This window comes from Coregonus clupeaformis, chromosome 29, assembly GCF_020615455.1.
Source record: "Coregonus clupeaformis isolate EN_2021a chromosome 29, ASM2061545v1, whole genome shotgun sequence".
Lineage (NCBI taxonomy): Eukaryota > Metazoa > Chordata > Actinopteri > Salmoniformes > Salmonidae > Coregonus > Coregonus clupeaformis.
Genome location: NC_059220.1, coordinates 38,361,559 through 38,387,312, shown reverse-complemented (window position 1 = coordinate 38,387,312; position 25,754 = coordinate 38,361,559). Strand labels below are relative to the sequence as shown.

The window sequence follows — 25,754 nt, the reverse complement described above, 5'->3', positions numbered from 1 at the left end:
ATCTTGGAGAGAAATCAGGCCATTTGTGTAAATACACTTTAATTTACATAAATACCCACAATCTGCCCACTTATCCCCATCTCTCTATCACACTGCCAGCGAATGTGCCCACCATGCTGCCAGTGAATGCCCACCAAGCTGCCAGTAAATGCCACCCTGAACAGAGCTGTAAACATGGTTTGTAGTACACATCTGACTGCAGAAAGTCTCTACAGCAGAGATACTTTCACAACTACACTGTCTTTCACATTTACATTTACATTTTAGTCATTTAGCAGACGCTCTTATCCAGAGCGACTTAGTTAGTGAATACATATTTTTTTATACTGGCCCCCCGTGGGAATCGAACCCACAACCCTGGCGTTGCAAAAGGTTGCTCTATCAACTGAGCTACGCCATGCTCTATCAACTGAGCTACATCCCTGCCGGCCATTCCCTCCCCTACCCTGGACGACGCTGGGCCAATTGTGCGCCGCCCATGAGTCTCCCGGTCGCGGCCGGCTGCGACAGAGCCTGGATTCGAACCAGGATCTCTAGTGGCACAGTTAGCACTGCGATGCAGTGCCTTAGACCACTGCGCCACTCACATCACCAGGTTCCTAGGATTACACTGCCTGCCACCTCCCCCCCTCTCAGTCTGAGGGCTGGGGTTGGGGAGAGAGGTTTGTTATCGGAGTTCCCTGCCACGACAACCTCCTGTGTCTGTGTGTGTGTATATAGGGTGTGTGTGCGTGTTCAGGGGCCTCCTGTGGTCTCACGTGGGGAAGCACAGCTGGGGAGCTTTTTCATCAGCGGGAGGAGAGGGCTAATTACTAAGACTGGGAGATAGAGAGAGAGAGAGGGAGAGAGAGAGGGAGAGGGGTAGAGAGAGAGATATAAGAAAGAGGGAGGCTGGAGGAGAATGAGAAAGGGGGAAGAGAAGATGGCGAGGGAAAGGGGAAAAGACAGAGGGGGAAAGAAAAGAGGGGGTGTAGAGAGGAATGAGAGAAAGAGGGGAAAGAGATGTAGAGAGTAAGGAGAGAGCGGCAAGGAGAGCACCTGCCACCCTTTCAACTCGTCGCTTTCTCTCTCTCTACACACTCCCTCTCCTCCCACCCTGTGACGGAGGGCGGCCCCCCTCTTTCTCCAGCAGAGATGCAGAGAGAGAGAGAGAGGTAAGAGGGAGGGAGAGGGAAGAATGTAAGAGGGAGGAGAGAGAGAAAGGGAGAGGTAGACTCATTCTGCTACCAGTGCGCGCTGCGCTCCTCTCTATGCCAGTACCTCTCCGAGTCGCTCCCACACACACTCACATTGTTACTGCACGCTACACACACTTATCCTGAGGACCACAGACAAAGAGACTGTGCGGTTGTTGAGCGGGAGCGGCATGGAATGGAACCTCAGAAGGATGGACAGTGAACTTAGACAGATCAACTCAGACCTGCTGCAGCCCAGCAAGAGCATCAAAAAGCCCTCCTCAGGAACCATCACCCTCAACGTAGGGGGCTTTCTGTATGCCGCGCACCGAACCACCCTCAGCCGCCACCAGGGGTCCGTGTTAGAGGAGCTGGCCAGTGGCAAGAAGACCGTCCAGCACACTGACTCCATGGGCAACCCCTTCATTGACCGCGATGGCCCCGTGTTCCGACACATCCTTAACTTCCTGCGGACCGGAGACCTGCAGCTGCCCGACGACTTCAGAGAGGCGGGCCTTCTGAGACGGGAAGCAGAGTTCTACCGCCTCAGCGGATTGCTGGAGGCCATTTTGGAGTGGGAGGGGATGCGGGCAGCGCAGCGGGAGCCCGCCTTCCTGGAGGTGACTGACGAGAGGTCGCAGGGCTTCAAGGTGTACTGCAGTGACCCCACTTTCATTGACAAGGTCAAAGGTCGCCTGGTTCAGATCTCAAAGAGCCGGCTGGACGGCTTCCCGGAGGAGTTTGAGGTGTCGTCCAACGTGATCCAGTTCCGCCACTTCATCAAGTCGGATCCGGGCTCCAGGCTGGTGCTGAAGCAGGACAGTACCTTCCTGTGTACCCTGGAGTGTCTGAAGCTAGAGACGGTGATGCTGGCCCTGAAGGCTGGCTTCTCTATCATCACCTCTCTGGACAGCAGCAAGGGATCTGTGGTGGCCGCAGAGGCACTGCACTTTGTCAAGTAAGAGAGGGAGGAGAGGGGAAGAGAATGGACAGGGAGGTGGAAAGAGAAGGGAAGAAGGGGAGAGAATGGGGCAGGTTACAGGCAGGTAGAGAGGGGAACAAGAGGGAGGAGAAAGAACACACCCTCTCAGAGGAACAGTCTCCTACTGGATTGCATCAAGCTGCTTTTTCCATCCTGGCTGCTCCCCCTTCAAACCAGCCTTTGTGTGCACAGTGAGGTATTACAGTGTGTGTGTGTTCAGTGGCTGTGTTTAGTTGCTGTGTTCTAGTTTTTAGTTGTGTGACCAAGCCTTTTTCTGGATCCTGAGGGAAGCGGTAGAGTGGAAGAGTGTACTGACTGCCATACTGACTGTTGCTGATTATTGGACAAAACAATTGTTTTATTCCAGAAACTTCTCACACATAGCCTGACTGGATGAGAGGGAGGTCAATGTGCTTTGCAGCAAAGATACACAGAGGGTTTAGACCCAAGGGTTCAAATCTAGCATGATGTATGTGCAGTGAAGATTTTCAAATCAGAAACCAACTTTGTGATTGTTTGATTGCTAGTGCTGTGAGTGAATAAGTGACAATGTGTGTTCTTTTGGATATGTGAATGTTTTGTTTTACACACAATAAAAGTAATGAATATTGTCAGTCATTACAGTGCCTTGCAAAAGTATTCATCCCCCTTGGCGTTTTTCCTATTTTGTTGCATTACAACCTGTAATTTAAATTGATTTTTATTTGGATTTCATGTAATGGACATAGACAAAATAGTCCAAATTGGTGAAGTGAAAAAATTAAATAAAAACTTGTTTCAAAAATTCTAAAAAATTAATAACGGAAAGGTGGTGCGTGCATATGTATTCACCCCCTTTGTTATGAAGTCCCTAAATAAGATCTGGTGCAACCAATTACATTCAGAAGTCACATAATTAGTTAAATAAAGTTCACCTGTGTGCAATCTAAGTGTCACATGATCTGTCACAATCATCTCAGTATATATACAGTGGGGGAAAAAAGTATTTAGTCAGCCACCAATTGTGCAAGTTCTCCCACTTACAAAGATGAGAGAGGCCTGTAATTTTCATCATAGGTACACGTCAACTATGACAGACAAAATGAGAAAAAAAATCCAGAAAATCACATTGTAGGATTTTATATAAATTTATTTGCAAAAAATGGTGTAAAATAAGTATCTGGTCAATAACAAAAGTTTCTCAATACTTTGTTATTTACCCTTTGTTGGCAATGACACAGGTCAAACGTTTTCTGTAAGTCTTCACAAGGTTTTCACACACTGTTGCTGGTATTTTGGCCCATTCCTCCATGCAGATCTCCTCTAGAGCAGTGATGTTTTGGGGCTGTCGCTGGGCAACACGGACTTTCAACTCCCTCCAAAGATTTTCTATGGGGTTGAGATCTGGAGACTGGCTAGGCCACTCCAGGACCTTGAAATGCTTCTTACGAAGCCACTCCTTCGTTGCCCGGGCGGTGTGTTTGGGATCATTTTCATGCTGAAAGACCCAGCCACGTTTCATCTTCAATGCCCTTGCTGATGGAAGGAGGTTTTCACTCAAAATCTCACGATACATGGCCCCATTCATTCTTTCCTTTACACGGATCAGTCGTCCTGGTCCCTTTGCAGAAAAACAGCCCCAAAGCATGATGTTTCCACCCCCATGCTTCACAGTAGGTATGGTGTTCTTTGGATGCAACTCAGCATTCTTTGTCCTCCAAACACGACAAGTTGAGTTTTTACCAAAAAGTTCTATTTTGGTTTCATCTGACCATATGACATTCTCCCAATCCTCTTCTGGATCATCCAAATGCACTCTAGCAAACTTCAGACGGGCCTGGACATGTACTGGCTTAAGCAGGGGGACACGTCTGGCACTGCAGGATTTGAGTCCCTGGCGGCATAGTGTGTTACTGATGGTAGGCTTTGTTACTTTGGTCCCAGCTCTCTGCAGGTCATTCACTAGGTCCCCCCGTGTGGTTCTGGGATTTTTGCTCACCGTTCTTGTGATCATTTTGACCCCACGGGGTGAGATCTTGCGTGGAGCCCCAGATCGAGGGAGATTATCAGTGGTCTTGTATGTCTTCCATTTCCTAATAATTGCTCCCACAGTTGATTTCTTCAAACCAAGCTGCTTACCTATTGCAGATTCAGTCTTCCCAGCCTGGTGCAGGTCTACAATTTTGTTTCTGGTGTCCTTTGACAGCTCTTTGGTCTTGGCCATAGTGGAGTTTGGAGTGTGACTGTTTGAGGTTGTGGACAGGTGTCTTTTATACTGATAACTAGTTCAAACAGGTGCCATTAATACAGGTAACGAGTGGAGGACAGAGGAGCCTCTTAAAGAAGAAGTTACAGGTCTGTGAGAGCCAGAAATCTTGCTTCTTTGTAGGTGACCAAATACTTATTTTCCACCATAATTTGCAAATAAATTCATAAAAAATCCTACAATGTCATTTTCTGGATTTTTTTTCTCATTTTGTCTGTCATAGTTGACGTGTACCTATGATGAAAATGACAGGCCTCTCTCATCTTTTTAAGTGGGAGAACTTGCACAATTGGTGGCTGACTAAATACTTTTTTCCCCCACTGTACACCTGTTCTGAAAGACCCCAGAGTCTGCAACACCACTAAGCAAGGGGCACCACCAAGCAAGCGGCAACATGAGGACCAAGGAGCTCTCCAAACAGGTCAGGGACAAAGTTGTGGAGAAGTACAGATCAGGATTGAGTTATAAAAAAATATCCGCAAAACTTTGTACATCCCACGGAGCACCATTAGATTCATTATTGAAAAATTGAAAGAATATGGCACTACAACAAACCTGCCAATAGAGGGCCGCCCACCAAAACTCACAGACCAGGCAAGGAGGGCATTCAATCAGAGAGGCAACAAAGAGACCAAAGATAACCCTGAAGGAGCTGCAAAGCTCCACAGCGGAGATTGGAGTATCTGTCCATAGGACCACTTTAAGCCGTACACTCCACAGAGCTGGGCTTTATGGAAGAGTGGCCAGAATAAAGCCATTGCGTAAAGAAAAAAATAAGCAAACACAAGGCATGTGGGAGACTCCCCAAATATATGGAAGAAGGTACTCTGGTCAGATGAGACTAAAATTGAGCTTATTGGCCATCATGAAAATGCTATGTCTGGCGCAAACCCAACACCTCTCATCACCCAGAGAACACCATCCCTACAGTGAAGCATGGTGGTGGCAGCATCATGCTGTGGGGATGTTTTTCATCGGCAGGGACTGGGAAACTGGTCAGAATTGAAGGAATGATGGATGGCGCTAAATACAGGGAAATTCTTGAGGGAAAACTGTTTCAGTCTTCCAGAGATTTGAGACTGGGACGGAGGTTCACCTTCCAGCAGGACAATGACCCTAAGCATACTGCTAAAGCAACACTTGAGTGGTTTAAGGGGAAACATTTAAATGTCTTGGAATGGCCTAGTCAAAGCCCAGACCTCAATCCAATTGAGAATCTGTGGTATGACTTAAAGATTGCTGTGCTCCAGCGGAACCCATCCAACTTGAAGGAGCTGGCGCAGTTTCCCAGTGGTTAGATGTGCCAAGCTTATAGAGACATACCCCAAGAGACAGGCAGCTGTAATTGCTGCAAAAGGTGGCTCTACAATGTATTGACTTTGGGGGAGGGGGGGGTGAATAGTTATGCACGCTCAAGTTCTGTTTTCTTGTCTTATTTCTTGTTTGTTTCACACCAAAAAATATTTTGCATCTTCAAAGTGGTAGGCATGTTGTGTAAATCAAATTATACAAACCCCCCAGAAATCTATTTTAATTCCAGGTTGTAAGGCAACAAAATAGGAAAAATGCCAAGGGGGGTGAATACTTTCGTAAGCCACTGTACATGATTATCTTGAATCTTGTTAAATATTACAGACATATCATATCTGCAAAATGGTTTGGAATATGTTTTCCACAAGACATGGAATTTGTGTTCATTCTATTAAATAGTACAATGGGACTTGGAAATACACTGCATTCGGAAAGTATTCAGACCCCTTCCATTTTTCCACATTTTGTTACGTTACAGCCTTATTCTAAAATTGATTAAATTAATTGTTTTCCTCATCAATCTACACACAATACCCCATAATGATAAAGCGAAAACAGGTTAAGAAATGTTTGCAAATTTATAAAAACAACAACTGAAATACATTATTTACATAAGTATTCAGACCCTTTGCTATAAGACTTGAAATTGAGCTCAGGTGCATCCTGTTTCCATTGATCATCATTGAGATGTTTCTACAACTTGATTGGAGTCCACCTGTGGTAAATTCAATTGATTGGACATGATGTGTAAAGACACACACCTGTCTATATAAGGTCCCACAGTTGACAGTGCATGTCAGAGCAAAAACCAAGCCATGAGGTCGAAGGAATTGTCCATAGAGCTCTGAGACAGTATTGTGTCTAGGCACAGATCTGGGGAAGGGTACCAAAAAATGTCTGCAGCATTGAAGGTCCCCAAGAACACAGTGGCCTCCATCATTCTTAAATCGAAGAAGTTTGGAACCACCCAGACTCTTCCTAGAGCTGCCCCCCCGGCCAATCTGAGCAATTAGGGGAGCAGGGCCTTGGTCAGGGAGGTGACCAAGAACCCAATGGTCACTCTGACAGAGCACCAGAGTTCCTCTATGGAGATGGGAAAACCTTCCAGAAGGACAACCATCTCTGCAGCACTCCACCAATCAGGCCTTTATGGTAGACTGGCCAGACGGAAGCCACTCCTCAGTAAAAGGCACGAAAGCCCGCTTGGAGTTTGCCAAAAGGCACCTAAAGGACTCTCAGACCATGAGAAACAAGATTCTCTGGTCTGAAGAAACCAAGATTGAACTATTTGGCCTGAATGCCAAGCGTCACGTCTGGAGGAAACCTGGCACCATCCCTACGGTGAAGCATGGTTGTGGTAGCATCATGCTGTGGGGATGTGTTTTAAGTAGCAGGGACTGGGAGACTAGTCAAGATTGAGGGAAAGATGAACGGAGCAAAGTACAGAGATCCTTGATGAAAACCTGCTCCAAAGCGCTCAGGACCTGACTGGGGCGAAGGTTCACCTTCCAACAGGACAACGACCCTAAGCACACAGCCAAGACAACGCAGGAGTGGCTTCGGGACAAGTCTCTGAATGTCCTTCAGTGGCCCAGCCAAAGCCCGGACTTGAACCCAATCGAACATCTATGGAGAGACCTAGTAATAGCTGTGCAGCAACGCTTCCCATCCAATCTGACAGAGCCTGAGAGGATCGGCAGAGAAGAATAGGAGAAACTCCCCAAATACAGGTGTGCCAAGCTTGTAGCGTCATACCCAAGAAGACTCGAAATTAGCAAACATTTCTAAAAACCAGTTTTTGCTTTGTCATTATGGGGTATTGTGTGTAGATTGATGAGGGGAAAAACAATTCAATCAATTTTAGAATAAGGCTGTAATGTAACAAAATTTGGAAAAGGCCAAGGGGTTTGAATACTTTCCGAATGCACTGTATTTATTTGCATCAATATTTTGACAGCTTATTAAGGCAAATAGATTTGACCATAGGGCTTTAATAGAATAGACAAGTAACTAATGCTATAGTCATAGAACTATAATAGAGTTAACTACTTCTACTTTCCTTATTAACTCAGAGCAGTTACCTCTAGCCAAACCCTCAACAGACCGGTTAATGTCGAAAACACTGCCTATTTAAAATAATCCGAATTTAATCAGAATTCCAATATTAATCTAAGACTCTTGTTTCCCATTTCTTGATTTTTATGATCTAACATTTCTTATAGGAAGTGATCACTGGTAAGTGAGATCAGTGAGTGACAGTTGTGCTGGTGTGTCTTCTACTCCCCAGAGTTTGGAGACTGTCGATATTTTAAGAAGTGGGTCAGAAAGGCAGTTCAGTAAACGCTGCTCTCTTCCCTCAAGGTGGACCTCTTTTTAAATCCATGTCTCAATGTTTTACATTTGTAGTACTATCAATTACTTCACTTTCAATTTGGGCCATGTCTACATTTGACAACAAGACTAAACATATTTCATATTTCATTGTGTAGTTATTTTCCAAAACTCTGCTAAAGGGGTTGTTGTTGAGCAGTGGGTAGGTACAGTATTCTATTACATTGTTGTACAGAGCGCAAGTGGTAGAGTATGATATGGTGTCTCTCTGCCTAACCAGACACATTCCCTTTAGTTTGGACTTAGATAGAGTTAGGCTACTTGGTATTCCCCTGCCTCCCAGTGCTAATTGCTGTACCATCTTGTAATTAATCTCTGCCAGAACCCTTCTGACACAAGGAAACAGATGGTGCGAGACTAGAATATTAGGAACTAAAATAAGTAAACTCAGTCTATGCTTGAAAAACAGTAGCTGTAGTGTTCAGCACATATGGAGTCGCCCACCTCGACTCAGCCTGTGTCTCAAACACCCCAGAAACCATATGTTGCAGCCAGGGCTCTAAATTAACATGATTCATTGGTAGCACTGGTGCTCCCAATTTAAAAAAAAGTTAGAAGCACAACAAAGTCTAGGAGCGCCAGATATATTATAGCATATTGGGCCTACATGAATTCTAGCTTCTTTTGAAGCACATGTTGTGCTCTAGAACCTAATATTTAACCCTGTAAAGATATTTGTTTATTATAAAAAGCTAAAATGTTGATACAAAAACAAGAACAGTCAGACTGAGAACAGACTTGGTTTCCACTAATGCAATGCTGCTGAAATGGTGGGAGTGTTTTTCCCGGGGCATTCAATTAGTTGGGGCATGGACTTTACAAGGTGTCGAAAGCGTTCCCAGCAATACGTAAAACAGCAATGTTCCAACATTTAGTGGAAAGCCTTCCCAGAAAAGTGGAGGCTGTTATAGTAGCAAAGGGGGGACCAACTCCATATTAATGCCCATGATTTTGGAATGAGATGTTCGACGAGCAGGTGTCCACATACGTTTGGTAGTGTATATAGTGTAGTGTATGTATATATATATATATATATGTGTAACCTGTGTGTATGACTTTTGATCGAATATCAAGTAATTACTGAATATTCAGCCAGATGTCATAGCTGGACTACATTGATTGTAAAAAAAATATATATAAAAAAAGATCTAGCCATTTCCTACTTTCTATGCTATTATCCCATATATTTGCTAACAATTCTCCATTTGACAGCAATATACTTGGGGAGTGTTACCTTTTTCATATTATAATATGCAAACATGGCATTGCAGTTCATACATGAAGTCAGATGTCCACTGACTGTTACTTTATCTCCATTACAATAGCTGAAGACAATGTCATGTGCTAATTTATGACCACCGCAGACTGGTTTTACGCTGAATCTGATACTTCTAAGAGGGAGGGGTCTTCATCTTCTTTACACCTCAGGGTCTTGTAAACTCCAACTTGTACACTCCAACTTTCTTGAGAGGCTTGCCTGAGAGGCTTGCCAATGATTTAGGTGGATTCCAGCTATTTTCTAAATTTGTTATCACATTGCCTAAGGATACAACATTGAAATATTTTCCTGATATGGTGAACCTCGTAAATAGTCACTACACAACACACAGAGCATGTACTGCAAACACACTCCTTGGACAGATGACTATCATATTGCTTCTCTTCCTTCTTTCTCTCTCTCCCTCCATCTCTCTCTCCCCTGCCGTAACTCTTCTTCTTCTCCCTGGCCCAGCTCCAACCAAGCTGTCAGACGGAGGCCCCATCTCAGCCCGGGCATTGACGTCAGGCACGCGTGGGGCGCTTGTGTATGGCATCTGCCAAACGATGAGGGCTGTCAGCCCCTCTGTCTGTCTGTCAGTGAGTAATTGGCACACATTTGAGCAGACATGCAGGTGGCAGTCTCAGCTCTGTGGTACCTTTTATTTTCCCCCCACAGGACCCCCGAGGGGCCAGTTTGAGCAGTGGTCCTGCTGCTCCAGGCTGCTCGTGTATACATTATGGGCAATATCCTGCGCTCCTCCACAAACTTTAAGTGCTGGAATAAAATATAATTGGCAGTCTGGAGTCGTGTGTTATGGCATACATTCATTTTCAGATTTGAACTTTTTTTTTCATGCACGGAAGGGGGATATTTGGTGTTTGTTTATAACAGATGGCATTTGTTCTGTGGTCTTCCTAGCTAGCTAGTACCTCCTGCAGTACGCCAGACAAAATGCAGGAGCATATGTGATACAGCGGGGGTGTTTGTCACGGTGCAAAAGCCCAATCCCAAGCAGGTTGTAAATCCAGGTCTGTCTCAAGTCCCTCTGTCTAGATCCCTGTCGTCCTGCTAAACCTGCCTTTTCCCCCTTTATAGAGATTTGCTGCTGCTGCTTTAAGGCTGATTACCTGTGAGACTCAAGGCAGAATTAGGCACCAGAACGCTGCATGGGGATTCTGGACAGTTCAGGCAGGTCACACACCATGCAGATAAAATCCTTACCTTTGGAAGGACTTTTGGTATAACTTTTTTTATTTAACTATCAAGTTATTTCTGCACCAGTATCAGTACAGGCATGTGCTCTTACTTTGAATATGGTCTTATTTTGAGTATACCGTGTATGGTGCATGTCCGGTTCCATATCTAACAATTCTGTAATATTATCCATTTATTTGCACAAAGCACCAATTATATGCTTTAATTATGTATTAGTGCAATCCATGGAATAGAAATGTCTGTTCATGAAATCACACAAAACCATTGACCTGAATTAAAAGTTGCATGAGTCCAGAAGAAGCTCCTCGAAGAGCCACTTGGCAAAGTGCAGATTCTGAGAACATTAGCTATAGACTTACAATGAAGAGCACTCCTGTCTGTAGAGAGAGATGCATTGATATGTCAGCACTGAGCAATACAATGTCAAATAAACAGTGTCACTCCATTTCTATGGCCTCCTTTAAAAAAGCCGGGATTCCTGGGTGTCCTCCCAAATATTCCTGAATGTATTTCTCAGAGGACGTATAAATCATAATAATTTTAGTTATAAGTTATAAATCATTTTAATATTCCCATGACATGAAGAGAACCTGGTAGGAACTAATTTGCTTGGACATGAAATACACCTCGAGATTTAACACTAGCTAACTTGGGTAAGCTTCTTTTTTACGAGTGTGTATGTTCTTGGAACTTCATCTATTCAAAATAATTTAGGGGAGCTGAGATGTGGGTCTTTTGCCATTCACTTCAGGGCAGAAACCAGTATACTGGAGACAGAAATGTTATATACTGTACATGCTGTACCATAGACATGTATAGCAACACTAACAAAACGTTCTCAAAGGATAATAGCTAGTATTCAGCTCCTGCCGCTCTAATTGTTGGCAAATATCCAAGTTGTGTTGGATACAATGGATTTAAGAGGGTGAAGATGCTGCCATAACAGTTACTTAATCCAACTAATAGGTAGCTAAATCCTATTGGATCCATAAATATGTTCTGGCGCTAATAATTAAGCTCATACAGCATCTACACCATACACAAACTGGCGTGTATTATAGATTACATGTATTCTCAGTGAAACAATAAAACTCCTCAGGTCCAATGTTTACTAGAAGTGTAGCTTAAATCTCATTAGTATGTAAATGGTAGCATAGTGGGTCAAAACAACGAGACCCTGTGGACTTCCACTCAGCATAATGTGGCCCTCCCATCGACAGCCACTGGAGCCAAGGAGAGGAGTTGTTGAAGAAGCCAGAATACCGCCGGCCTCCCCGCTGATTCCTGCCGGCAATCAACAACCTGGCGAGACCTGCGAGGGCTGCCTGGAGGTCAATACATGATTCACACACTTATCAACTAGTCTCCCAATAGCTGCCAGACCGTTATGTTCTCCTTGCAAATTGCGAGGAGTACGAGCATGCAAGGAGACACTGAGTGCTCTTGTCTTCCTCTCCCTGCCTCTCCAGTGACCTGAGTGGTCCTCACAGAGCCACATCCCCAACGACCCTGTCTCCCAATGCAAGAGTCAGGCCCATTTATATGCTATTCCACTGCAGATGTGCATCTTATTTCCATTGCATGCCATGAAGGCAAAAAAGGTCCAAGCTGAAAAAGTCCTACTTTTTTCTCTATCCTACAAATTAAGATGACTGCTGGGCAGTGGTATGTTGATATCTTAAGGCCGCTGTAATCGTTCTCATCCTGTCAGTGAATGCTCTGCTATGTGCATAACGGAGCCTTAAATTGGGAGGCGGTGGTGAAAGGGGTTGGCAGGAGGGGCCGCTGTTCACTATTCCCATTAATCAAATGATTTTTTTACGTAACGTTGTAATTGTGCTCCAAGGGCAGGAAAATGTGAATGCTTCCTAATGTGGAACACATTTTGGGATGCCGGGCAGCAATCTTGTTGTTCCCCCCAATGCCATTTCCATCTATTTCAACAGGGGAGATGGGGTTTGCTGGTGTCTGGAGTAGGCTAGTGCACCATGGTGGAACTAAAAGACTGAATCAAGTGGCATGACCAAGTCTCCCTGTGGGGCCAGAGCTACAGAGAAAAGAGATTATAGACTCACAATTAATGTCCTTCACAAGACCCAACTGGAATACGGCACCATAGACATTCCATTCTGAAAGGGATGTCGACCTGTGCAAAACAGGACAAGTGCATAGAAAGTACAGACATGGGAAGGTGGTCCCCATTCTTTTGTACTGTGAGTGACACTTGAGATCTAATGGTTCAGAAAAGCTCCATAGGACTCCAATTTCATGATGAAAATATATATAGGAAGATCCCTTGGAAATAATGAGCAGGTTGTGAGAGGGGCGGCCATTATGGAAATGTGTCATAGCACTCACAGGGTGGCTGCTACAGAACGTGGCTTTTCAGCACCTACAAATTACTTCTGTAGCCTATCTATTTTTGTGAGCATAGACTCACAGTTGCTTTTGCCACTGTGCCTTTAACATTTCACGCCCCTGAAGCTTTTATGAGCTGGCCAGTGATCCCGCGTTATCGATTAATTTCATTTCACCCAATCAAAAAAAAAGGCATGTCGTTGCCTTCGGAATGTCGACTGCACTCTGATACACTCCCCTCATTTTTCTGCTTGATTAATCAATAAATGCCCTGCAATTTTGCCCAATTAGTTTCACACTCTTCCCATCGATTAAACAGAGTAAAAACATATTCCATTTTGATGTCCATCAGAGGAAGTCCGATACCTCATCAGGTGGTATTGATCATTCCCAGTCTCCCTGACTGAGCTCCGTGTGGATGACCTCCATCATTTGGGCTCACGGCTGGTTGCCGGACCCCAGACAAGGGGTACCGTCATGGGCTCCCCTATGGTGCCTTATGCCCCCATCCCTCCATTCCCTTCATCACCTCCAGCTCTTCCCTCCGTGGTGTAATAGGATCATTGCGAACTCCTGCTGCTGATAATGTAGGTGAGAATCAATCCTTGGTGTCAGGATGCATCTCATCTCTCAGGTGTTAGATGACCGCTAATGAGGTCAGGCGCTGTCAAAGTCCAGCCCCCTGCAGCGAGAGATACACTGGAGGGCAGAATGAGCAGACCGTATAAGGAAAACAAATAGACTCTCCGGTCCATCCGCCACCTGTTATGAGCTGAGTATGATGAGGTAGATTTTTATTTATTTATTTATTTATTTCACCTTTATTTAACCAGGTAAGCCAGTTGAGAACAGGTTCTCATTTACAACTGCGACCTGGCCAAGATAAAGCAAAGTATTGCAATAAAAACAACACAGAGTTACATATGGGGTAAAAAACATAAAGTCAGAAATACAACAGAAAATATATATACAGTGTGTGCAAATGTAGCAAGTTATGGAGGTAAGGCAATAAATAGGCTATAGTGCAGAATAATTACAATAGTATTAACACTGGAATGCTAGATGTGCAAGAGATTATGTGCAAATAGAGATACTGGGGGTGCAAAAGAGCAAAATAAATAACAATATAGGGATGAGGTAGTTGGGTGGGCTAATTACAGATGGGCTGTGTACAGGTGCAGTGATCGGTAAGGTGCTCTGACAACTGATGCTTAAAGTTATTGAGGGAGATAAGAGTCTCCAGCTTCAGAGATGTTTGCAATTCGTTCCAGTCATTGGCAGCAGAGAACTGGAAGGAATGGCGGCCAAAGGAGGTGTTGGCTTTGGGAATGACCAGTGAGATATACCTGCTGGAGCGCAGACTACGGGTGGGTGCTGCTATGGTGACCAATGAGCTAAGATAAGGCGGGGATTTGCCTAGCAGTGATTTATAGATGGCCTGGAGCCAGTGGGTTTGACGACGAACATGTAGTGAGGACCAGCCAACAAGAGCGTACAGGTCACAGTGGTGGGTAGTGTATGGGGCTTTGGAGACAAAACGGATGGCACTGTGATAGACTACATCCAATTTGCTGAGTAGAGTGTTGTAGGCTATTTTGTAAATGACATCGCCGAAGTCAAGGATCGGTAGGATAGTCAGTTTTACGAGGGCATGTTTGGCAGCATGAGTGAAGGAGGCTTTGTTGCGAAATAGGAAGCCGATTCTAGATTTAACTTTGGATTGGAGATTCTTTATGTGAGTCTGGAAGTTGAGTTTACAGTCTAACCAGACACCTAGGTATTTGTAGTTGTCCACATACTCTAGGTCAGACCCGTCGAGAGTGGTGATTCTAGTCGGGTGGGCGGGTGCCAGCAGCGTTCGATTGAAAAGCATGCATTTAGTTTTACTAGTGTTTAAGAGCAGTTGGAGGCTACTGAAGGATTGTTGTATGGCATTGAAGCTCATTTGGAGGTTTGTTAACACAGTGTCCAATGAAGGGCCAGATGTATACAAAATGGTGTCGTCTGCGTAGAGGTGGATCTGAGAGTCACCAGCAGCAAGAGCGACATCATTGATATACACAGAGAAAAGTGTCGGCCCAAGAATTGAACCCTGTGGCACCCCCCATAGAGACTGCCATAGGTCCAGACAACAGGCCCTCCGATTTGACACACTGAACTCTATCTGAGAAGTAGTTGGTGAACCAGGCGAGGCAGTCATTTGAGAAACCAAGGCTATTTAGTCTGCCAATAAGAATGCGGTGGTTGACAGAGTCGAAAGCCTTGGCCAGGTCGATGAAGACGGCTGCACAGTACTGTCTATTATCAATCGCGGTTATAATATCGTTTAGGACCTTGAGCGTGGCTGAAGTGCACCCGTGACCAGCTCGAAACCGGATTGCATAGCAGGAGAAGGTACGGTGGTATTCGAAATGGTCGATGATCTGTTTGTTAACTTGGCTTTCGAATACTTTCGAAGGCAGGGCAGGATGGATATAGGTCTGTAGCAGTTTGGATCTAGAGTGTCACCCCCTTTGAAGAGGGGGATGACCGCGGCAGCTTTCAATCTCTGGGGATCTCAGACGTTATGAAAGAGAGGTTGAACAGACTAGTAATAGGGGTTGCGACAATTTCGGTGGCTAGTTTTAGAAAGAAAGGGTCCAGATTGTCTAGCCCAGCTGATTTGTAGGGGTCCAGATTTTGCAGCGCTTTCAAAACATCAGCTGTCTGAATTTGTGTGAAGGAGAAGCGGGGGGGCATGGGCAAGTTGCAGCAGAGGGTGCAGAGTTGGTGGCCGGGTTAGTGGTAGCCAGATGGAAAGCATGGCCAGCTGTAGCAAAATGCTTGTTGAAATTCTCGATTATTGTAGATTTATCGGTGGTGATAGTGTTTCTAGCCTCAGTGCAGTGGGCAGCTGGGAGGAAGTGCTCTTATTCTCCATGGACTTTACAGTGTCCCAAAACTTTTTGGAGTTAGTGCTACAGGATGCAAATTTCTGTTTGAAAAAGTTAGCCTTTGCTTTCCTGACTGCTTGTGTATATTGGTTCCTAACTTCCCTGAAAAGTTGCATATCGCGGGGCTATTTGATGCTAATGCTGTACGCCACAGGATGTTTTTGTGCTGGTCAAGGGCAGTCAAGTCTGAGGAGAACCAGGGGCTATATCGGTTCTTAGTTCTGTATTTTTTGAATGGGGCATGTTTATTTAAGATTGAGAGGAAATTACTTTTAAGGAACAACCAGGCATCCTCTACTGACGGAATGAGATCTATATCCATCCAGGATACCTGGGCCAGGTCAATTAGGAAGGCCTCCTCGCTAAAGTGTTTTAGGGAGCGTTTGACAGTGATGAGGGGTGGTCGTTTGACCGCGGACCCATTACGGACGCAGGCAATAAGGCAGTGATCGCTGAGATCCTGGTTGAAGACAGCTGAGGTGTATTTAGAGGGTATGTTAGTCAGGATGATATCTATGAGGGTACCTATGTTTACGTATTTAGGGTTGTACCTGGTAGGTTCGTTGATAATTTGCGTGAGGTTGAGGGCATCTAGCTTGGATTGTAGGATGGCTGGGGTATTAAGCATATCCCAATTTAGGTCACCAAGCAGTACAAACTCTGAGGATAAATGGGGGCAATCAATTCACATATGGTGTCCAGGGCACAGCTGGGGCTGAGGGGGTCTGTAGCAAGCGGCAACAGTGAGAGACTTATTTCTGGAAAGGTGGATTTTTAGAAGTAGAAGCTCAAACTGTTTGGGCACAGACCTGGATAGTATGATAGAGCTCTGCAGGCTATCTCTACAGTAGATTGCAACTCCACCCCCTTTGGCAGTTCTATCTAGACGGAAAATGTTATAGTTGGGGATGGAAATTTCAGAATTTTTGGTGGCCTTCCTGAGCCAGGATTCAGATGGATTCAGGTGAGTTGTAATGGCCACTTGGAAGGGCCCAATTAAGTGTATGGTATGTTTCCTAAGTACACCTAAGTGTGTGGTAGGCTATGCAAGGTTTGTCAATTGTCTTCATCAAATGGGCAACATTCACTCTATGCCATTTCCATCAAAAAGGACCCATGAGCACCAACATGTGAAGTTTATAGGAGCATACCAAATTGGGTGTCAAATGAAAGCTAAGAGTCTATAGTTTTGGGAAATTAAGGCATAGATGCATTATTTCAACCATTTTCCATCTTTAAAATAAGGCATAAGTAAAGGATTTGATTTCTGTATAAACAGATGGAAATGGAGTCTTAGAAAACATCTACCAGAAAAAGTCTTAAAAGGTATCAGAAATGCATCAAAACACAATCATATTGACATATAGACCCCTGCCAACTAATATCAACACTTAAATGTAGTTTTGGAGAAAGTGTTTACCTTCTGTAAGTTTAAGAAATATTGTCGTGTGCTTTGCAATTCCGTTACCAAAAACCCACATATCTTTAAAGATATTTTCTAATTTATCTCCCTCATGAGGAGTGAGGATAATGAAAGTTCACAGAAGTAACAAGTTATGGTAGACCTACCAATTAGTTATAGTGTTTGAATTATTAAGTAATTACAACTCGTAATTCCGTTACCAAATGGGTAACGGAATTACCAAGAAATCAGTAATGGAATTACTGCAACTGAATTGGTGTCACGGTTTCGGCCGAGGCTGCTCCTCCTCCTGGTTCGGGCAGGCTTCGGCGTTCGCCGTCCCCGGAATATTAGCTGCCACCGCTCTATGTTTCTGTGTTTGATTGCTTTTGTCTGTCTGTCACACCTGTGTCTGTTTGAGTGTTGATTACGTGTCTTATAAGTTCCTTGTTTTGCTCTATGGTAATTGTGTGTTGTTATTTTCCGTTGCATATTTTGTATATGATACGTGTTTGTTTTCCGTATCATTTTTCTATGTTTAGTGTTTTACGCGTGTGCGTAATTTTCCCTCGCCTCTTCGTGTTATCGAGGTCGGGGTTTATACCATTGCATTTGAGACTATTAAAGTCTTGTTGGACTAAACCTCTGCTTCCTGCGCTTGACTCCTCCACCACATCCACAACGGTTTATCACAGAACAACACACCATCATGGAGTCAGCAGGATCAGCGGCGGCACCCGAATCCCTGCTGGACCGGATCGATTTCCAGGACGCCATGATCCAGCGACTCGGGACCGCCATGGACGGGGTGTCCAACGCCCTGCGCCGATTGGTGAACTCTGAGGTGGCCAAGGACCCTTACAACATCACCTCACCAACGGCCAGTCCTCCTCTCTCAGTACCGGAACCCAGTGGCATTCGGCTCTCACTCCCGAGGGCATATGACGGTTCTGCAGCCGGGTGTCAGGGATTCCTCCTGCAGGTAGAACTGTACCTTGCCACTATACACCCGGCGCCCTCGGGATACGAGCGTCTCCGCCCTCATCTCCTGTCTCTCCGGCAAGGCGTTGGAATGGGCCAGCGCCGAATGGGGGGAATAGACGCCGCTACCATCACCTACGCGGAGTTCTCCCGCCGCTTCAGGGCTGTCTTCGATCATCCCCCTGAGGGAGAGCGGCGGGAGAGCGTCTATTCCACCTCCGACAGGGGGAAGAGGAGCGCACAGGAGTTCGCACTGGAGTTCCCGGACACTAGCGGCGGATGCGGGGTGGAATGAGAGGGCCCTCATCGACCAGTACCGATGTAGTCTACGAGAGGACGTTCGTAGGGAGCTGGCCTGCAGGGACACCAACCTGTCGTTTGACCAGTTGGTGGACATTTCCATCCGTCTGGATACCCTGCTGGCTACCCGCGGACGTCCCGAGTGGGGGTCGTCCAGTCCACCCTCCAGCACCCCCGAGCCGATTCCCATGGAGCTGGGGGGTGCTGGCGCTAGAGAGAGGAGGAGAGGGAACCCGAGGGGGGCCATCCCCTGCACCACCTGCGGTCGTGGAGGACACACTGCGGCCAGGTGCTGGGGAGGGTCCCCTGGGGGAGGTGACAGCAGGCCACGCACTGGGGAGTCATTTCAGGTGAGTAGGCGCCCCACTCACCCAGAGCTCTCTGTTGGTCACATGAGTATTCCTGTAAGGTTTCCACAGGTGGCACCTCATTCCCAGCATAAGGCGCTAGTAGATTCAGGCGCAGCTGGGAACTTTATTGATCGGGCATTTTGTAGTAGGTTAAGGATTCCCCTTCGGCCGGTAGACAATCCATTTCCTGTCCACGCATTAGACAGCCGGCCGTTGGGGTCGGGCCTTATCAGGGAGGTCACAGCGCCACTGACTATGACGACGCAGGGGGGTCATGAGGAAATCATTCAGTTCTATCTGATTGACTCTCCTGCGTACCCAGTGGTGTTGGGTCTTCCCTGGTTAAGCACCCATGATCCTACCATAGCGTGGCAACAGAGGGCTCTTATGGAGTGGTCTGCCCAGTGTGTAGGGAGATGTCTAGGTGTTTCCATAGGGGCGACCTCGGTAGAGAGTCCGAACCAAGTGCCCGCACTGCGCATTCCCCCAGTATGAGGATTTAGCACTCGTGTTTAGCAAATCGAGGGCAGCACGGCTACCTCCTCATAGACAGGGGGACTGTGCGATAAATCTCAGACCGGAGCGGCTTTTCCCCGGAGTCATGTGTATCCCCTGTCTCAAGAGGAAACTGCGGCTATGGAGACATACATAGCCGAGTCCTTGGCACAGGGATACATACGGTTCTCTACTTCCCCAGTCTCCTCGAGTTTCTTCTTTGTGAAGAAGAAGGACGGGGATTGCGCCCGATGTATTGATTATCGTAGTCTCAATCAGATCACAGTTAAATACAGCTACCCACTTCCACTGATTGCGACGATGACGGAGTCATTACGCGAGCGCGGTTCTTCACAAAGTTGGATCTCAGGAGCGCGTACAATCTGGTACGCATTAGGGAGGGGGATGAATGGAAGACAGCATTTAGCACCACCTCGGGTCATTACGAGTATCTCGTCATGCCATACGGTTTAATGAATGCTCCTTCAGTCTTCCAATCCTTTGTTGACGAGATTTTTCCGGGACATGCATGGGCAGGGAGTAGTAGTTTACATTGACGACATCCTAGTGTACTCTGCTACTCGAGCCGAGCATGTAGCCCAGGTACGCCCGAGTGTTGAGGCGACTGTTGGAGCATGACTTGTATGTCAAGGCAGAGAAATGCCTGTTTTTCCAGGGAGTCCGTCTCCTTTTTGGGTTATCGGTTGTCCGCGTCTGGTGTGGAGATAGAGGTAGACCGGGTATCGGCCGTGCGTAATTGGCAAACTCCAACCATTGTAAAAGAGGTGCAGCAGTTCTTGGGTTTTGCTAATTACTACCGGAGGTTTATTCGGGGGTTTTGGACAGGTTGCAGCTCCCATTACGTCCCTGCTAAAGGGGGGTCCGGTTCGCTTGCAGTGGTCGGCTGAGGCGGACAGGGCATTTGTCAAACTTAAGAACCTGTTCACCTCGGCTCCTGTGCTGGCGCATCCGGATCCCTCTTTACCATTCCAGGTTGAGGTAGACGCGTCCGAGACTGGTATTGGGGCAGTTCTATCACAACGGTCCGGCACGCCACCTAAACTCCGCCCCTGTGCGTTCTACTCTAAGAAGCTCAGCTCGGCGGAGAGTAACTATGATGTCGGGGACAGGGAGCTGTTAGCCGTAGTCCAGGCCCTAAAGGTGTGGAGGCATTGGCTTGAGGGGCTCAACACCCTTTCCTCATTCTGACGGATCACCGTAACCTGGAGTACATCCGGGCAGCTAGGAGATTGAACCCTCATCAGGCTAGGTGGAACATGTTCCTAACCCGGTTCGTTTTTAAGATCACATACATCCCTGGGTCCCAGAATGGTAAGGCAGACGCCCTGTCCCGGCGGTATGACACAGAGGAGAGGTCCAACGAGCCTACTTCCATACTGCCGGAGTCCTGTTTGGTGGCTCCGGTGGTGTGGGAGGTCGATTCAGAAATCGAGCGGGCACTGCGTGCCGACCCTACTCCCCCGAGTGTCCTGTGGGGGCGGACGTACGTTCCGCTCAAGATTCGGGATCGACTTATTTATTGGGCTCATACATCACCCTCCTCTGGACATCCAGGTATTGGCCGGACATTGCACTGTCTTAGCATGAAATACTGGTGGCCAACGTTAGCCAGGGATGTGAGGGTTTATGTCTCCTCCTGCTCGGTATGTGCCCAGTGTAAGGCGCCTAGACATTTGCCCAGGGGTAAGCTACATCCCCTGCCCGTTCCACAACGACCATGGTCCCACCTATCGGTGGATTTCGTGAACAGACCTTCCCCCTCCCAGGGGAATACCACCATTTTGGTCGTTGTGGATCGGTTTTCTAAGGCCTGTCGTCTCCTTCCCATGCCGGGTCTCCCTACTGCCCTACAAACCGCTGAGGCCCTATTCACCCATGTTTTCCGGCACTATGGGGTCCCCGAGGATATTGTGTCTGACCGAGGTCCCCAGTTCACTTCCAGAGTTTGGGGAGCGTTCATGGAACGGTTGGGGGTCTCGGTAAGCCTTACCTCGGGTACCACCCAGAGAGTAATGGGCAGGTGGAACGTGTCAACCAGGATGTGGGTAGGTTTTTGAGGTCCTATTGCCGGGACCGGCCGGAGGAGTGGTCGAGGTTCATCCCCTGGGCAGAGATGGCCCAGAACTCTCTCCGCCACTCCTCCACCAACTTAACACCTTTCCAGTGTGTTTTAGGTTATCAGCCGGTCCTGGCACCGTGGCATGAGAGCCAGATCGAGGCCCCTGCGGTGGACGAGTGGATTCGGCGCTCGGAGGAGACGTGGGACGCTGCCCATGTCCATCTGCAGCGTGCCATCCGTCAACAAAAGGCGAGCGCCGATCGCCACCGCAGTGAGGGACCGGTGTACGCACCGGGAGATCGAGTCTGGCTCTCGACTCGAAACCTGCCCCTCCGCCTGCCCTGCCGGAAGCTGGGTCGGCGGTTTGTGGGGGCCCTTCAAAGTCCTGAGAAGATTGAACGAGGTGTGTTACAGGTTACAACTGCCAATTGAGTATAAAAATATTAACCCCTCGTTCCATGTGTCTCTTCTCAGGCCGGTGGTAGCTGGCCCACTCCAAGAAGATGAGATAGGAGAGACCCCTCCGCCCCCTTTGGACATCGAGGGGGTCCCGGCGTACAGGGTCCGGACCATCCTGGACTCGTGGCGCCGGAGGAGTGGTCTCCAGTATCTCGTGGAGTGGGAGGGGTACGGTCCGGAGGAACGGTGCTGGGTGCCCAGGGGGGACATACTCGATCCATCCCTCCTGACTGAGTTTCACCATGGGCATCCCACGCGCCCGGGTCCGCGTCCTCCTGGCCTCCAGCCGCGCGTCAAGGGGGGGGTACTGTCACGGTTTCGGCCGAGGCTGCTCCTCCTCCTGGTTCGGGCAGGCTTCGGCGTTCGCCGTCCCCGGAATATTAGCTGCCACCGCTCTATGTTTCTGTGTTTGATTGCTTTTGTCTGTCTGTCACACCTGTGTCTGTTTGAGTGTTGATTACGTGTCTTATAAGTTCCTTGTTTTGCTCTATGGTAATTGTGTGTTGTTATTTTCCGTTGCATATTTTGTATATGATACGTGTTTGTTTTCCGTATCATTTTTCTATGTTTAGTGTTTTACGCGTGTGCGTAATTTTCCCTCGCCTCTTCGTGTTATCGAGGTCGGGGTTTATACCATTGCATTTGAGACTATTAAAAGTCTTGTTGGACTAAACCCCTGCTTCCTGCGCTTGACTCCTCCACCACATCCACAACGGTTTATCACAATTGGCTACAATGGGAAATCATAATAGTCACAAACCACAGTTGGGTCACCTGCTACTGTCTTCCCTTCCACTGGCATACTGTTATGTTCAGCTCATAACATTTTCTTTGTATTTTTGTTATCTGGTGGTCAAACCAAGAGTGTTAAAAGTCTGGACACCCCTCCCTCTCCCTCTCTCTCTCGCTCCACCTCTCTCTCTAACTCTCCAGTTAATGCCACCTCTCCTAGCTCTTACTGACACCTACCCATAAGCCCCATCTCTTTCCATTTACTGTAACCAGCATCCTCACCCACTGACCACCGACTGACACCGGACGTCCATGGACAGTCCACCCTGGCCTTGATGTTCACCTCCACAGACGGACCGGACTGGACCAAATCTGAACCTATCATAGACGTATGTTTCGCAAGTTTGGATAGTACAGTACAGTACATAAGTGAGTACAGTACAATACAGCACAGTACGGTGAGTAGAGCATAGTAGAGTACAGTACAATACAGTAAAGAAAAATATAGAACAGTAGAGTACAGTAGTATATTGTACTGGACTCTACTGTACTGAACTATATTGTACTTTACTGTACTGAACTCTGCTCTGCTCTGCTGTATTGTACTGCTCGGTACTGCTCGGTACTCTACTGTGCTCTGCTGTGCTGCGCTGGGATGTCCAAACATGTGAAACATGAGGAGAATAACATTAATATCCATAATGACACCCTATTCTTTCTGTGGACATCTTTTTTAATTTGGAGCAGATATTTAACAGAGTTTTTGGAAAACGTGGTCACATAAAAACCTGAGGGAGATTTTACTGTAATTATGTTACCAAAGTTTGCATCTGCACACACTGTAAAACTTGTCTGTAATTTCAACAGTACAACACTGTAGAATGCACAGTAAAATACTGTGAATGTGTTTTACAACATTAATGCTGTAGATTGCACTGCATTATGGGTAAAATGCTGAAAATACTGTTATTAGCCACCTGTAAAAATGTATCTAACATACTGTATTTCTTTACAGTTTATGCCTACTGTATATTCAAATTATCAGTTTCAGTCGCCAACCTCATGCTGTCTGGTGAGACACATGAAGCTCAGACTGTTTTAGTAAATATCTTCTTGAAGCGGAGGTGAAGTGGAAGAATATTTTCAGCATCTGCTGGGTTGTTACCTTGACATGTTTCTAAGTATCTTTATTGCTAGCCAACATTGAATTACTGCATGTGTTCTTAGCTAACCTAGCTAGCTAGCTGGCTAACGTTTGCTAGCTAGCTATTTAGCCAGCTCAAGTTGACACAAGCAATTTTGGTCTGCTCTAAATTGCTAGTAAATATCTTGCTGTGCAACCTAGAAAAAAATCACCCAGATAATAATAGTTGTGATGATAGAGTCTGCGGTACAGCAAAGCCTAAGTGCCATAGAGAATAAACTGAGGGCAGGTTAGTGACCGATATGTTTTCACCATTACTACGGAGAAAATGGCTTCTTTCTAGCAGTTCAAAAGATATGACCCATATTACCGGCCCAAAGTTTTTTTAGTATTGACGGGCCGCATTTTAAACATAAACCAGGTCCTGGGCCATAAACCAAAACCAGAGCAAAAACCAAGCCAACAGGTGTGCCTTGAGACTTCCGGTAGACAAGATGGCGTATTGAATACACAGCGGTGCGAATCACCTCAAGATAAAAACATAATATTCAATATTAGTAAGTTAGACTAAATATTAGCACTTCATATATTCGTGGGTAATAACATTCAATCTGGAAAATAACACAAAACAAATCATAAGGCTAGAGAAAAGTATCGACAAATATTACAACAACAAGCAACACTCAAACATGAATGAGGATAAATGAGGAGAATCAATCTCCAAGAGAAAACGCGACTCCTCGACTGATAAAGATGATTTATGCTTTTCACCACTGGGACTGGTAAGTGTGGAAAGTGATCTGTTGAAGTCGATAAATGACAAACTAGGCGTACTAGAGTTGGTCAGTAATGATGTAAAAGAGTTGAAGGCGAGTCTTGAAATGAGTGATGAAAAAGCTGCGATAATGGAGAACGATACAAAACAACTTTCTGAGAGAAGCCTTACTAGACATACAAACTAGATTGATGAGAGAAAATGTTGTACTTACGGGTATCCAAGAAAAAGAAGGAGAGGTTACCGAAAGAATTGTGAAGGACTTCTCGCTTACAGCGCTTCAAATCCCACTCGAGGCTGTCGATAAAATCCAACTCGAACGTGTACACCGTTTCGGACAAAGAGGACAGAGATATGAACATCCAATCGTTGCCATATTTGCTTTCTTTAAGGATAAAGTAATGGTTAAAAGCCTAGGTAAAAGACTTGCTGGTACGAAAATAGGCATGAATGATCAGTTCCCGAGGGAGATTGCAGAACGGCGCTAAGTTCTGTACCCAATCTTCAAGGAAAATAGATTAAAAGGGAAGCGTGTTGCTCTCGTTGTCGATAAACTGTATATTGACAACCAAATATTCCGTGACACAAAGACTACTCCATGGCTATTCTGAAAGTTCTAATAGAGGAGTCGAATAATGGAACACCCAATACTAGCCATAGTAGGGATTGTAATAATAAAGCACATTTATAGTATTTATAGTATTTTATAAAGGGATAAGACAGTATTACAAGAAAAGATAACAAGCAAAATAATACATCTTCAAATACAACTAATTAGAACACAAGTACTCAATCAACATAGTGGAGATAAAAACATAGCAAACAGAAGACATAGAAGGCAGAGTATGTGGGTATGAGTGGATGTATTGTGATGGAAGGTGTGGTGTGCGTTTTTGTGTTTGAAAATGTGTGGCGTTAAGTGAGTGAGAAAGGAAATGGTTGCATATCCCAGAACCAATGTGTGTCTGTGAGCAGGGGTTGTGAGAGAGAGCTTTCAATTTTGTGCAGATGAGGGATATACATTTTAAAAGTATACATCTAATCAATTTTTTTATTGTCCTATCATGATGGAACGATCCCCAACCCTATATCCTAGACATCCACCTGACCGACCCATACACCAAAGAGAAGTCCCCATCTGTTTTATGGCCCTGCTGTGAGTTGC

General features: G+C 46.1%; 1 protein-coding gene across 1 annotated transcript; it reads left to right on the top strand.

Annotated features, from left to right (window-relative positions):
* Window positions 1-1,162: 1,162 nt before the first annotated feature.
* On the top strand, window positions 1,163-2,793 carry LOC121572833 (BTB/POZ domain-containing protein KCTD4-like). The gene has a single exon (XM_041884865.2). The coding sequence runs from the start codon at window positions 1,367-1,369 to the stop codon at window positions 2,135-2,137; it is 771 nt and encodes a 256-aa protein (XP_041740799.1). The 5' UTR covers window positions 1,163-1,366; the 3' UTR covers window positions 2,138-2,793.
* Window positions 2,794-25,754: the final 22,961 nt, after the last annotated feature.

Bases quoted from the DNA above. Each gene is read 5' to 3' on its own strand.
- LOC121572833 (XM_041884865.2), top strand. From the start codon at position 1,367: ATGGAATGGAACCTCAGAAGGATGGACAGTGAACTTAGACAGATCAAC.